Raw genomic sequence first — 13,752 nt, 5'->3', positions numbered from 1 at the left:
TCTGCCCTCCTCCCCCGCCCAGCCCCCCGTGCTGACCCAGAGCCAGAGCCTGGCCCCTGCCTCCCACCCCGCCGCGGGCCTCCACCAGGTGCCCCCCCAACCCCCGTTCGCCCAGCACCCCTTTGCCCCCGCGGCCCCTCCTCCCATCACCCCTCCGACTTGCCCCTCCACCTCCACTCCCCCGGTGGGGCCTGGCCCCTCGGCCCAGCCGCCTTGCTCTGCCCCCGTCGCTGCGGGAGGCAGTGTAGCTGGGGGGGCAGCCTGCCCGCTCCCCACCGTCCAGGTTAAGGAAGAGGCCCTGGACGAAGCTGAGGAGCCCGAGAGCCCCCCTCCCCCGCCTCGGAGCCCGTCCCCTGAGCCCACTGTGGTGGACACCCCCAGCCACGCCAGCCAGTCTGCCAGGTATTGGTCCCCGGGAACCGGGCACGTCCGGGGCAGGGACAGCTGGGCACCTGGGGGCCTCGGCAGGGACCCCAGCGAGACCCGAGGCTTTTTCAGGTTCTACAAGCACCTGGACCGGGGTTACAACTCGTGCGCGCGCACAGACCTGCACTTCATGCCTCTGGCGGGATCCAAGCTGGCCAAGAAGAGGGAGGAGGCCATCGAGAAGGCCAAACGGGAGGCCGAGCAGAAGGCGCGAGAGGAACGCGAGCGGGAGAAGGAGAAAGAGAAGGAACGCGAGCGGGAGCGCGAGCGGGAGCGCGAGGCAGAGCGGGCGGCCGTGAGTCGGGCGGGCAGCCTGCTCTGCTCGGGGGGCTCCCGAGGGCTGGTCCCCACGCTCGCTTCACGGGTGGGCTGCCACCGCCTGGCGTCCTCTCAGCCGCCACCCGCGTTACCTCTGTGTCCCAGATACGCGGACCCATCCAGGCCCCGGGTGCCCCACCACTGCAGGGCCCGGACCTTGGCTGGGCCGGGTCTGGGTCCGGGTCTGGGTCTGGGTCTGGAGCACGGGGGGACCCAGTTTGCTGGGCCGACGGCTGGGCACACCCAGCCCTTACGGCCTCTTTTCCTTTCACAGAAGGCGTCCAGCTCTGCGCACGAAGGCCGCCTCGGCGACCCCCAGCTCGGTGGTCCCGGCCACATGCGGCCCTCCTTCGAGCCCCCGCCCACCACCATCGCGGCCGTTCCTCCGTACATCGGGCCTGACACGCCGGCCCTCCGGACTCTGAGCGAGTACGCCCGGCCCCACGTCATGTCGCCCACCAACCGTAACCACCCCTTCTACGTGCCCCTCAACCCCACCGACCCGCTGCTGGCCTACCACATGCCCGGCCTCTACAACGTCGACCCCACCATCCGCGAGCGGGAGCTCCGGGAGCGCGAGATCCGGGAGCGTGAGATCCGGGAGCGCGAGCTGCGGGAGCGGATGAAGCCAGGCTTCGAGGTGAAGCCCCCGGAGCTGGACCCCCTGCACCCGGCCGCCAACCCCATGGAGCACTTCGCCCGGCACGGCGCCCTCACCATCCCCCCCGCCGCCGGCCCCCACCCTTTCGCATCTTTCCACCCTGGCCTGAACCCCTTGGAGAGGGAGAGACTGGCCCTGGCGGGCCCCCAGCTGCGGCCCGAAATGAGCTACCCGGACAGACTGGCGGCTGAGCGCATCCACGCCGAGCGCATGGCCTCACTGACCAGCGACCCCCTGGCGCGGCTGCAGATGTTCAACGTGACCCCGCACCACCACCAGCACTCCCACATCCACTCGCACCTCCACCTCCACCAGCAGGACCCTCTCCACCAAGGTGGGGACTCCAGGGAGCCAAGGGCAGAGGACGTGCCGGGGGGCGCGGCCGAGAGGTCTGCGGAGAGCGGGGCTTAGTGAGCCCCCGTCTGGCAGCGCCTGCTCTGCTGGCCGCCTTCGGGTCCTGTGGGCGAAGGGCTCGGGAGGCAGCCCTGGGGAGGGTGCCAGTCCAGCTGAGCTGGGAGGAGGGATGCTGGCTGGGGCAGGGCTGGAACGGCCCTGGGGTTCCTGTGCACCTGAAGGGCACAGGAGGGCCTTGGGCAGTCGGCCAGGCGGGCTCTGCTGATCCAGGGTCCTGGACAAAACGAGGTTGGGGAGGCTCTGCCTGTGGGCGTGCGGAGGGGGAGGGGGAGGGGGAGGGAGAGGAAAGGAAAGCCGTGGCCAGCTCTTCACTTGGCGGCTCTCCAGAGCTCCGCTGTAGGGGCGGGGAGGCCACGGAGGGCGACGCTACTTTGGGTCGGGGTTGCCGGTGGCCCTGGTGACCAGAAGCCAGCCGCGGAGAGGAGCAGGTCCCTGGGAGTTGCCCCCAACGAGGGCAGATGGCGAGAGGCCCCCAGAGCCCTGCACCGCCTGCATGTGCACTTCTGCCCCTTTTCCTAGGGTCAGCAGGCCCAGTTCACCCGCTGGTTGACCCCCTGACTGCTGGCCCGCACCTGGCTCGCTTTCCCTATCCCCCTGGCACCCTCCCCAGCCCTCTGCTGGGGCAGCCCCCCCACGAGCACGAGATGCTTCGCCATCCAGTTTTTGGTGAGAGCGCGCCTGGGGAAGGGGTGGGGTGGGGTCCAGGGCAGAGCTGGGGTGGTGGTCTGCCGCGACGTCCCCACTTGTTCGTGTGTTCAGCACACACCTCCTGAGTGTTGGGAGGCTACTTGGGAACAAGGCAGGCAGACCCCTGTCCCCAGGGAGCTGGGGGTCAGGGGTATAAACGTGTATCAGGAGCCGGGACGATGGTGGGCAGGGAAGAGACAGCGGAGTGCCAAATTCAAAGGAGGGCTGAGGGCAGGCCTCTGTGAGGACCAGCCAGTAGGCTGAGGAGGACCGGGCCCAGGGGCAGGGGGTCCAGGAGCCACAGTTCTCTCTTGCGGGCGGGCGGGGGCTCTGCTTCGGTGCTCCCTGCCAGCAAGGTGGCTTCTTGCCCGTCCCCTTGGGAGGCTCCCTCCTGATCCGAGCTGCTTGCCGGCCTCATCCTGGCCTTTCTGTCTCAGAGGCTGTTCTGTGTTGGGCAGGCACCCCCTACCCCCGAGACCTGCCTGGGGCCATCCCACCCCCCATGTCGGCGGCCCACCAGCTGCAGGCCATGCACGCCCAGTCGGCGGAGCTACAGAGACTGGCCATGGAGCAGCAGTGGCTGCACGGACACCCGCACATGCATGGTGGTCACCTCCCAAGTCAGGAAGATTATTACAGGTGAGGCGGGAGGGGCTGGGAGGGAGGCCAGGCTCCCACCTCCCCGACCTGTGGGTCCCGGACCCCCTCCCGCCCCTCCTGGCTGCACCCACACTCCGCCCCGCCCCCACCCCCCTGCCCCTTGGGCCTCCTGTGGAGCTGTCTTAAGGGGAGACAGGGCAGGGGTCGGCGGTGTGGAGGCTGCCCCGGGCATCCGGGCCCTCCAGCTGCAGGCCTACCCAGGCCTGACTGACGCTGATTACTTCTTCCTCTTTTTTTTTTTTTTTTCCACCCCCTCTTTCCAGTCGACTGAAGAAGGAAGGTGACAAGCAGTTATAAGTTATTTATTTGTTAGCGCTGGCTGTGGAAACCCCAATTCTTGGGGGAGAAACAGGACTTTTTACGTACAATAGGAGCTGCAAAAGCAAAAAGAATATCTTCTAAAGATTTCTTTATATATTTAAAAACCCCACAACTAAAAACGTATCAGCATACTAGTGTTCGTTTGTAGAGAGGATTCCTTGAGACTGGTTTGGGTCTCCCTGCATGACAGTCCCCCAGAAACTTAGTGAGGCCTGGACTGGACTGAACATTCAGAAAACTCCCCTGCAATCTTGGGGTTTGGCTTTAGTTTTCTTTTCCTTCCTTGATTTCTTCAGTAGGTGCTAGAATCCAGTTCACACCCTTCACTGTGCGTGCAGACACACTCAGCTGCGTGTGTTCCAGAACCCACAAGGTTTGCAGATAGGCAGCGTATGAGTTTGGAATCCAAGAGCTGTAATTTTTAAAAAATCTTTTATTTTAATACATTGTAGGAAATCTTCATAATTTGAGGAAGTTCTGCGCATGGCTTTTTACGTCTGTAAATAAATAATTTTAGAACAGCCTTTTTTTTCTTCCATAAACTACTACTCTGATCTATTTTTTCCAGCCATGTCACTAATTGTGAATTCCTACCAGCTGTTGACAGAACACAGAGTTGATTTTTTAATAAAAAGTTATATATAATTATCCCTTTAATTAAAGGGAACAGATGGGCGTTACTAGTTACAAACGGGCAAAAGCTTGGGACTAGGTTTGGGCGCAGCAGGGAGCAGCCAGGGGTGTGCAGGGACAGTGTTACAAACCGTTTCTTTGTTGTGCTGCTTTGGTTTTCACTTCTGTCTGTTCCCAGCTTGTGCTTTGCCAGCGGTGCAGACATCTGTTAGCTTGAACCTCTCATCTTGCACCAGGAGCACAGGAGTTAAATGTCCCCCATTCTGTTTCAGAGGGATCGAAAGCACATGTTTCTGTGTGTCGGATTGTAGATTTCCTTATAGATTTCTCTGTACACGCATTTGATTGTTCTGAATGAACTGCCTTTTTCAATACTTGGACAATTTCATAAACAAACATTCTAGAAAATCCAAGAAAACGATTCCCTGCGAGTCACTCCGCACATATGCTTGCCAAAGGGATCTCTTAGAAATCTGCTTTGTCGTGCATGTCGTCGTTTGGATCTTCTTGTGGTGAGGCCAGGCCATCCTTGTCACAGCCCAAGGCTGCTTTGGAGTGAGGGAGATCCCGGAGTCGGTCTGGCTGCGGGTGGTGTCCTGTGTGTTACCCCAGGAACAGGGACCCACATTGGACAGGGAGATACTTGGCGTCCCGCTCTTCGTCCTGGAAGCAGGACGGGGGTCACAGCCGTGGACGTGGAGTGAGAGGCAGCTCCACCTGGGGGCAGGTGGCCCAGAGAGCCCGCCTCGGCTTTCTGAGTTGCCCGCGTGCTTCACTTTCTCCAGAGCAGAGGGTGGGGAAGTTGGAAGGACATTCTGCACCTGCTGATCACGCTTTCTGCCAGGACATGACCTTTTCTGTTCCTCTTCTCTCAGCCTTTCGGGGGCTCTTTCTGCCATGGTGCGCGGAGTTCCCGCCTGGGGGTCAGTGGACGTGGAGCGCGTCCAGGACTGGAGCCACAGAGGGGGCGGGATGAGAGGCTGGCGCTTTGACCCAGAAACCAGCAGGCGATAGCTCAGATTCAGGTTCTGGATTCACACTTGCCTCAAGGGCATTTCCAGTGTCCACTAAAGCCACGTTCGGTTTCCATTGGGACAGATAGAGGATGGTTTTGTCTGTTGAAAATGTTCGTAGGTTTTTTCTTTTCGTTTTCTCTCATTCCATTTCTGCCTTAACTTTTAGCTCCTTGGGGGGAGGCAAGCTCAGATGAACACTTTGTCATCGCTTGAGTGGCCGCGTTGGCCAGGGGCGTTTGTGTCCCTGGGGCTAGTGACGTGCCATCAGGGCGGGCTCCGCTCTGCGGCCTCCGCGCCTCTGAGCCGGGCCCCTTCCTGCTGGACTCGGGCGCTCCTGCTGCCCCGGCTCCTGCACGGAAGCCCCCGCCTGCTTTTCTCCCTTTGGGTGGAACGCAATGCCTCCCACTCAGTTATCCTCCTTTCTCTCCTCTCTCTCTTGTCCATTTCCAAGGAAGAGAGAGAGTTGAAGCACTTCGAAGTCTGTACTTGAAAACTGTCTGAAGGCGTTTTCTCCTTAGGTTTTGGTTTTCTCCCCACGTCCCCAGGTGAAGCACTGAGATTCTTCCATTTAAAAACCCACAACCCGAAATCCTCACCTGGTCAACTGCAGCGTGTGTCGGAGGCCCCAGACCTTCGCAGTGTCTTTGAAGCCCGACCCCTTGGTCTCCTTTTGGGTTTCCTCCCTTTGTTTGGAGTTGTTTTGCTTTTCCGTGTTTTATGTGTATCTTGTTCACTGTCGTCGGGTTGAGCTTCACTTCGCTGCGGCAGCAGCATAGCGGAGTGTACATTCTGATTTGCTACGTTTATATATATCTTGAAGCTAAATGTATATATGAGTAGTTTGCCATGAGATAACACAGTGTAAACAGAGTAGACACCCAGAAATTGTGACTTCTGTGTTCTCTCCATTTGAGTATTTTGTAATTTTTTTGAAATATTTGTGGACATAAATAAAAACAAGCTACACTTCAGCGGCTGCGTGTTCTCCGGTGGACTGCGTCTCTCCCTGTGGTGGGCGGGGGAGGCGTATTGGCCATTGTTCTGACCTGGGTCTCCCCGGGTGCGGAGGGGCAGGGGGATGGTTTGGTTCTCTGCGTTGCCAGCACACTGCTTACCCTCCGAAACAGCTTCCAGAGAGCCCCCGTCTGCACCATCTGGGGGGAAGGGGCTCTCTGGCGGGTACACCGCCCTCGCGGGGAGGCTTCAGCCTGCTGACTCGGGACAGTCAGGACGTGCAGAGGCTCCCCAGGCAGTGGGCATTCAGTGCCCATCCGTGGGCATTGATGAATGGGCATTCATCAACGGGGGTGATGGCGTTGGGACCAGAACACCCCCTCCTCACTCCTCCCCGTGCCGTTCAACCCGCACCTCTAATTTCTGGACACCCTCCAAAGCGTGTGGGCCTGTGGCTCCTCCTCTGCTGAGGAGAGGTCTGAGCCACCAGCCAGGACAGTGGCCTCCTGCCCCTGGCTGCGCCTCCTGCCTGTCCCCTCTCTGCCTCTCCGCCGAGGCCTGCCGGGGCCGCCTTCAGCAGCTGAGGTGCCCTCCAGGTTGAGGATGCCTCCAAGCCCCATGGGGGAATCTTGCCCAGTGATAGCGCACCGGGTCACCTGCAGGGTGTGCGTGTGGCCACGAGGGGGCAGCAGACGCCAGGTTGGGTTCGCGGAATTTCCTGAAGCTTCAAGACTGCCGTTGGAAATTGATAGGCGCGCCTCTGTATCTGGGGTCTGGCCGTGATGATGGAGCGTGAGCAGCCCCGAGTGCTCATTGTTAGTAAACGGCCTCAAACCAGCCAGGGTCTGTCCGCCTTGTGGTGAAGGCCTGGGGGACGGCGCATGTAGGGCACCATCTAATTTAGGGCATGAGATAGCTTTGCCAACCGGAAGGGTGCAGGTGGCATACCCATCAATGGCCCTAGAGACACTTCCGTGCCCTCCAACAGCAGGAGCCCTGCTGGGCAGTTTGGGTAGTTGGGGGAACAAAGTGAGGGCCCTGCAGGCGCCATGGGAGACACACGTGACTGTCGTCATGGGTCACGGATGAGAAGGTGGGATGGGGCAGTGGGGTGAGTGGGTGGAATCCAGGTGCCATCTCTGCTGGTCTCTTTCTTTTTTTTAATTTTTATTGGAATATAGTTGCTTCACAATGTTGTGTTAGTTTCTGCCGTACCGCAAAGTGAATCTGCTGTGCATATACAGATCTCCCCTCCTAGTTGGATTTCCTTCCCATTTAGGTCACCACAGAGCACTGAATAAAGTTCCCTGAGCTGTACAGTAGGTCCATATTAGTTATCTGTGTTATACGTGGTATCAGTAGTGTATAGGGCTGTCTCTTATGTAGACTGTGCCCTTTACGAAGCTGAAGTTTTCAGTAGGTATAGATGTACAAAGTAGAAGTTTAAAGAAGGTTGAATGACAAGACATCAGGGTCTGTAAATGAGACGTAGATTTATGCCTCAGAAAAGACCCTCATCAGAGCTGCACAGGTTGTAGTAGATTGTCAGGTGTGGACACCTGTGGCCAGTGTCCCCACCCTGCCGTGCACCCATTCTGAGGCAGAGGGCCTGCTGCAACGGACGAACCTGCCGATTCATGAGCCCGAGAGGAAGGGTCTGATGTCTCACAGCTGTACCCCGAGCCAGGGTCTCGGCTCTGTTGCTGCCCAGACAAGCTGGCCCCGAGTGCCCCGAGTGCCCCTTGGCCCTGCGGGTGGACGGGCCCTCGGCCTGGGCACAGTGGCTCAGCCCCTCTGGTTCCCTGCAGCGTGGACTCAGAAAGTGGCACTTGGTAGGGCTGGGTTCACGGCTGCCACGTGGGTCCTTGTCCGTGGTAAGTTCAGGTGAACGGGGCACGTCACTTAGGCAGCACCTGGGTAAGTCAAGGCCACTTATCTGCAGGGCGAGGATACACGGCAGAGAGATCAGCAATGACCTTCCGATAAGACAGATTCCAGGGCTGCGTGCACAGCTGTGCAATCGTGGACACAAAACAGCTGCTGAGGGAGGGCCAGGGTCGCGTGCTTCTGCCTGGACACACTCGGGGAGCCGCGAACACTTTGCCAACCTCAGGCGAGACCCAGGGAGGTGGGAGGGCACCAACACAGACCCCCGATACCACCTTCAGCCTCTCCCGGCTAACCCGGTCGGTGCAGGCGTGTTCCTGAACTCAGAGCTATGGAACCAAAACAGGACTGGTTAGCCAGACACCTGGGGTCAAGCGAAGGGGCCCCAAGACCAGTGCGTGGGTCTGTCCTGCACCGGAGCTCTGAGCAGGCCCTTCCCAGGGGCCTGTGGGGACACTGAGGGATGGGGGTCCTCGGCCTCCCTGCCCCCTCCCAGGGAGGGTCAGCCAGATGAGCCTGCAGGGTAGGCAGCCGCTGCACGTGGCCGTCCAGCTGGGCTCGTTGCGGCTACAGGCTCAGGTGGGCCATCACTGGAGTCCTGGCGCTCGGGGCTGGGCCTGTTTGGGCTAGAGTTACCGTTGTTGTGGACAGAGCAGCCCGGCCTTTCCCCTGGGACTCGCCCGCCCTCACTGGGTTCTCTGTCCTGCGTTGTGGGCCCTCGGGGGGTTCAGTATCCGAGCGGTCCTCAGCCGCTTCAGCGAGATTCTCCCTGCCGTGTGTAGTTGTTTCTTCTTGGTCTCTTGGGGCCCCCAGGCTGAAGAAGCTGCCCCTGCATCGCCCCGACCCAGCCCTGTGCTTCCACGGGCACCCCGCTGCACCCCTACCCGGGCACCTCGTTCCTGGACCACGTTCCGGCGGGGGGAGGGGGGATGCGTGTGCTCCTTTCACGTTTGCTGGATGAATGAGCAGGCCCCGCACAGGAAGTTGCCTTGGTGTGCTGTCCAAGTGCGCTGCTGAGTTACAGGCGCGGACAAGCAGCTGGAAGTGCCTTTAGCCCCATCCGGGGATCTGGCCCCTCTGCTGTGGCTCCTCGAGTGACCCCTCCCTCCCCTTCAATTTTCTTAGTCCCGCGCCGCACCCCACCCCACCCCCAGTCCCCAGCTATGCTCGCTCCAGGATCTCACAGCCCCTCTGGCTCCAGTCCTGGGCAGAGTTTTGGGTGAGGAGGGGACAGCCGCTTTACGACCGTGACCTCCGGTGAACCCCTCGGGTGTGGACAGCCAGTGCCGCGAATGAGATTAAAAATAGCACTTTAGGGCACGTCCCTGGTGGTGCAGTGGTTAAGAATCCGCCTGCCAATGCAGGGCACACATGCCGCGGAGCAACTAAGCCCGCGCATCACAGCTACTGAGCCCGCGTGCTGCAACTGCTGAAGCCCGCGCGCCTAGAGCCCGTGCTCCGCAACGAAAGGTAGCCCCCGCTCGACACAACTAGAGAAAAGCCCGCGCGCAGCAATGAAGACCCACCGCAGCCAAGAAAAAAGAAAATCACCTTAATAAAGGCACTTCTCAGTAGCCCCTTTTGGCCCAGGGAGAATCCCTGAGGCCGGCAGACTGTCTTAGGGCCAGTTTCTTCTGTCTACCTAACCACTGCTTGTCACTCCCAGGTCCCCTCCACTCCCCTTATTCGTTTCACGGGCTCTGCTGCAGGTCCTGCCCCAGAGCAGATGTGAAACTCGGTCCTCACTGACATACCCAGTCCTGGCCACCAGGTGGCAGTGTCTCCAAAGCCCAGGCGCCATCCGTCTGTGTCCACCAGCCCGCCTGCCCCCCCTCCCCCCCGCGACATCTGCAGCTCAGGCTGCAGAGAACAGTCGGGGTTCCTCCAACCCCCGACCCCACCCCTCGGCTGAGACGATAAGGGGAGAGGCGAGGCGTGTGGGTACCACCAGTATTTTGCAAAATAACTGATGTTTCCTGGAGGCAGGGAGCCCCGGGGGGGCGGGGGTGGGTTGGAGATGAAGGCGGGGTGTTCTGGGCAAAGGGCAACTGGAACAGGTCTTGGCTGGAGCAGGGGGGAGCGATGGCCGAGTAGGGGGCTGGGGGCTGCAGGTGGGGTGGGGTGGGCACAGCCCAGGCGTGGATGTTACAGTGAGGGACAGACGCTCTCGCCCCCGTGCTAGCTTGTACACAGCGGGCCCTCGGTAAATCTTCGATGGGACCCACGATGCACCCTCAGCCCAGATGATTTCCAAACATCGTGGTCCCAGGATCCCCCAGCCCTGAAAAGTCCCCCTGAGCTACTGCTGCCCTGGGTGCCCCGGGTGTGCCCCCAACGCAGGACACCTGCTTCTCTCCTCCAAGTCCTCCAGCAGGAGGCTTCTCAGTGCCCTCGACCTCACAGCCGGGAAGAGGGCACAGCACACAAACACACCTGAGAGCAGGAAGAAGCCGGGGCGCTTCTGTCTGTTCTGGCAGATCCCAGGGAAGCCCGCTCTGTTCCCTAGAAACGTGTGGCCCGGTGTGATGGGTGTGGGGACACCTCCTCACCCAGGCCCCGTATCCCAGCCCATGGTCCGGGGCTCGTCCACAGCCTCGGAAGCCAGAAATCAACCTGATGCTGGCTGTGGTTTCACCCTGGGTTCTCAGTGCCATGCATAGCGTGGCTCAGGGGCCAGCGTGCTCCCTCCAGAGGAGCCTCAAGGAACAGGGTTGACCTTCAGGTTCACGGGATTCAAGATGCGTGGCATGGTACTTGTCTTGTTTTCAGTGGTCTTTGTTTTAGTCTCATCCCGGGACCACAGAGCAAAGGTCTCCCTCCCTGTCCTCTGTCCACAGATGGAACCCCGCGCTCCCTCGGGGCAGACTTCCGGGGAGCAAGACCCAGGAGGCCACGGCCAGGCAGGAGGGTGGGCAGCCAAGGCCACGGGAAGGGCTCGGGGGGCTCAGAGGCAGGTCGGGGGTCAGACTTGTGGGGCAGGCGCACAACCCTGTGGGAGCTGGGCCAGCACTTAGTGCTCGTCTCAGGGCCCAGGTCCTCCTTCCCAGCAGAGGGAGGAGACGTACTTAGCCCCCCACGGGCGAGCAGCGGTCCCTCTCATCACCATCATCACGGCTTGAGTTTTAAGTCGAGAGAGTGGTTCTCTGAGATGTGGAAATCAAGCGGCTGTGGCTCTTGGTGAGTCCCGGGCCTCCTGGCTTGGATCCTGGGTTGTGTCCACGGCCACCTGCTGCGGGCAGACCGGAAGGTCAGGGCAGCTTTTTGGAGCCGGCCTGATGCTCTGCTCAGCCCACTGGTCCCGAACAGCGCCTGACTCAGAGTGGAGTCTTAGGAAAGAGAGGCTGACGACAGCCCTTCCCTCGTGAGGAAGGGTTCTTCATTTACTTAGAAAGTTCTAGGAAGAGTGCCCAGGGTTCGGCAAAGCCAAGAGTGAGAAGGGAGCCTCCCATTGCTTATCTTTCTTGCAGATTTGACGATTCTAGGCAAAAACAGCCCAGGCCAAGGACAGCCATGCAACACCACGTTTTCTAGAAAATCCAAAGGTCTTCTAAAGCAATATAAATGTGGGGAGGATGAGTCCGGGGTCCCAGAGAAAGCATGGGACTTAAGGAGGCCCAAAGGGGCTGTGTGACTTTAAAAAGTCACCGAACCTCTCTGTGCTTCACCTGCACATAGAGCGGGGATGATGACACCTGCCTCACTTACCTCGTGACCACGAAGGGTAAAAATGACATGATGTTAACCCAGTGAGTCCATGGGGAAAGGCCTCACTGATCTCAAGCAGGGCGGGCTGCTCAGAGGAGGTGGAGTTTTAGACGGATCTTAGTCGATGAATCGGAAATCGATGGGCAGGAAAGAGGTAGAAGGACTTTACCCACGGGAAGAGCATGAGCTCAGGCAGAGTCTGTCTGAGGCTGAAGAGGGCTGGGTGGCTGCAGCTGCACAGAGGGTGGAGGCCTCAGGGAGATGGGTGGGGCCCAGGTTGGGCATGAGTAGCTTAGACTCGGTTTCTTAGGCCCTGGGGAGCTATGGAAGGTGCTAAGAGGGAGGAGGGGGCTCACACCTGTTTACAGCTCCCCCAGCACAAGGTGGAAGATGGACGGTGAGGGCACACTGGAGACGAGCTCGTGGACCAGGGAGGGGGCAGGGAGGAAGGGCCTGGACCCCAGGGACCCCACGGGAGCCCCCTCAGCTCCAGGAGGGCAGAAGACAGTGGCTGAAGCAGGTCTGGGGCAAGCGTGGACGAGGTGAGAAAGCTGTGGCCCATGTGGGGAGGTGGCCAAAGTCCCCTGCAGAGGGCTGTGGTTTTCGCACCCAACTCTCCCTAACTGGTCAAGACAAGATGGCGGGACACGTTAGCTGCCCATAAACCAGACTCTCCTCAGGGGCCGGCAACGGGCCGGGACCCCTGCCTGTTGCTTGTTTGGGCCTTCTGGTCAGTGTGTCCTGTGTGTCCCCCAAACATCGGGACCGTGCAGGGAGGGTATGAGTGACCAGTGCCCAGTGCAGCGGGTACGACGGTGACTGGGCACACCCCTCCCTGCTTGGCGTGCACGGTACGGGGAAAGGACCCGCCCGGGTGCACCAGGAAGGGGCCCAGCCAGTTCGCGGTGTCCACTGATGGAAGATGGCGAGAAGCCCCGTGGCGAAGGATCTCGACACCCGCAAGAAGTCGGAGGCTCATCCAGGTCCATAAACAAGCACTGGAAGATGGTGGGCACGGGTGGGCGGGTAAAGTCCAAGGGCAGGATGGGGCTTCACCAGGGGCATCGGCTCCACCTCCTGCAGTTCCCACCTTACGGGGCATTTCACAATCTGAGCTTTTGGTCCCTTGAACACACCAACCCCATTCTCCCTGGAATAGCTCTCTCCCGACCCCATCACCCTGCCTCCCACCCTGCTCGTGTTCTTCCCAGCACTTGGCATCATTCTCAGGCCTAGAAGTCAGTGTATTGTCTGTCTCTCCTCCTGTCACATCAGCTCCATGAGGGCAGAGCCTTGATGCTCACAGTTGGGTCCCCAGCACCTACCACTGCCTGCCACTCCCAGGGCCCTTGATGAGTATCTGTAGGGTGGACGGATGGATGGATGGATGGATGTGTGGATGAGTGGGTGGGCAGATTGATGGATGGACAGATGGATGGATGTGTGGATGGATGGATGGATGGATGGATGGGAGAATGAATGAATGAATAAATGAGTGACTGAATGGGTGTGAGGTCTTCTGACCCAAAAGCATTGTCTGCTCTAACTCTATTCTGGGGAGCAGTGTACAGTTAGACAGGCTCTCTGCACGCCAGCACTGTGGACATTCGGGGCCGGATCATTCTTTGCTGTGTGTGTGGTCATCCTGCACACTGTAGGGTGTTTACAGCCTCCCAGGCAGCAGCAAAGTTGTGACAATCCAAAATATCTTCAGACGTTGCCAGGTGTCTTCGGGGCAGGGGGTAGGGTTGGGAGGCGGGGTGCAAAGCTGCAGCTGGTAATATAGATACATATATATGTATATGCATAAATGATACTCACAGCCCCCTCCCCGAGTCCCCATGGCGAGTGGCCCAATCCCCAGGTGACCTCTCACCCCTCGGGGAGCCACACTGGAAACCGTAGGCTTTGCTGCTGCCGTTTATTGATTTACCACATATTTACATCCCATCAGGAAACCCGTCACGCCTCCATCTACCAGGGCCCTGTGGGTTTCCACCGGCCGGCCTGTCCCCGACCTAGGCCCGGGCTCGAGGCCGAAGCCATGGCTCTGGACGTCAGACATTCAGC

The 13,752-nt window shown here is 59.8% G+C and overlaps 2 protein-coding genes across 2 annotated transcripts in view; one reads left to right on the top strand and one right to left on the bottom strand.

Annotated features, from left to right (window-relative positions):
- Positions 1 to 3,463, top strand: part of RERE (arginine-glutamic acid dipeptide repeats) — a 259,834-nt gene extending 256,371 nt beyond the window's left edge. The window contains exons 18-23 of the mRNA XM_007453328.1: positions 1 to 402; positions 499 to 721; positions 1,019 to 1,739; positions 2,339 to 2,485; positions 2,965 to 3,145; positions 3,430 to 3,463. Coding sequence (XP_007453390.1) covers positions 1 to 402; positions 499 to 721; positions 1,019 to 1,739; positions 2,339 to 2,485; positions 2,965 to 3,145; positions 3,430 to 3,463 — 1,708 coding nt within the window. The remainder of the gene's footprint in view (positions 403 to 498; positions 722 to 1,018; positions 1,740 to 2,338; positions 2,486 to 2,964; positions 3,146 to 3,429) is intronic.
- Positions 3,464 to 4,585: 1,122 nt separating this feature from the next.
- The window catches only part of SLC45A1 (solute carrier family 45 member 1), a 26,160-nt gene continuing 16,993 nt past the window's right edge, over positions 4,586 to 13,752 (bottom strand). Inside the window, exons 10-15 of the mRNA XM_007453327.1 lie at positions 12,049 to 12,204; positions 11,852 to 11,915; positions 7,760 to 8,026; positions 6,252 to 6,290; positions 4,747 to 4,783; positions 4,586 to 4,665 (exon numbers count right to left, since the gene is read on the bottom strand). Of these exons, the coding sequence (XP_007453389.1) occupies positions 4,586 to 4,665; positions 4,747 to 4,783; positions 6,252 to 6,290; positions 7,760 to 8,026; positions 11,852 to 11,915; positions 12,049 to 12,204 (643 nt within the window). The remainder of the gene's footprint in view (positions 4,666 to 4,746; positions 4,784 to 6,251; positions 6,291 to 7,759; positions 8,027 to 11,851; positions 11,916 to 12,048; positions 12,205 to 13,752) is intronic.

Source organism: Lipotes vexillifer, unplaced genomic scaffold (genome assembly GCF_000442215.2).
Source record: "Lipotes vexillifer unplaced genomic scaffold, Lipotes_vexillifer_v1.1 scaffold575, whole genome shotgun sequence".
NCBI classification, from domain to species: Eukaryota; Metazoa; Chordata; class Mammalia; order Artiodactyla; family Lipotidae; genus Lipotes; species Lipotes vexillifer.
This window is presented reverse-complemented; position numbering and strand designations above follow the sequence as displayed.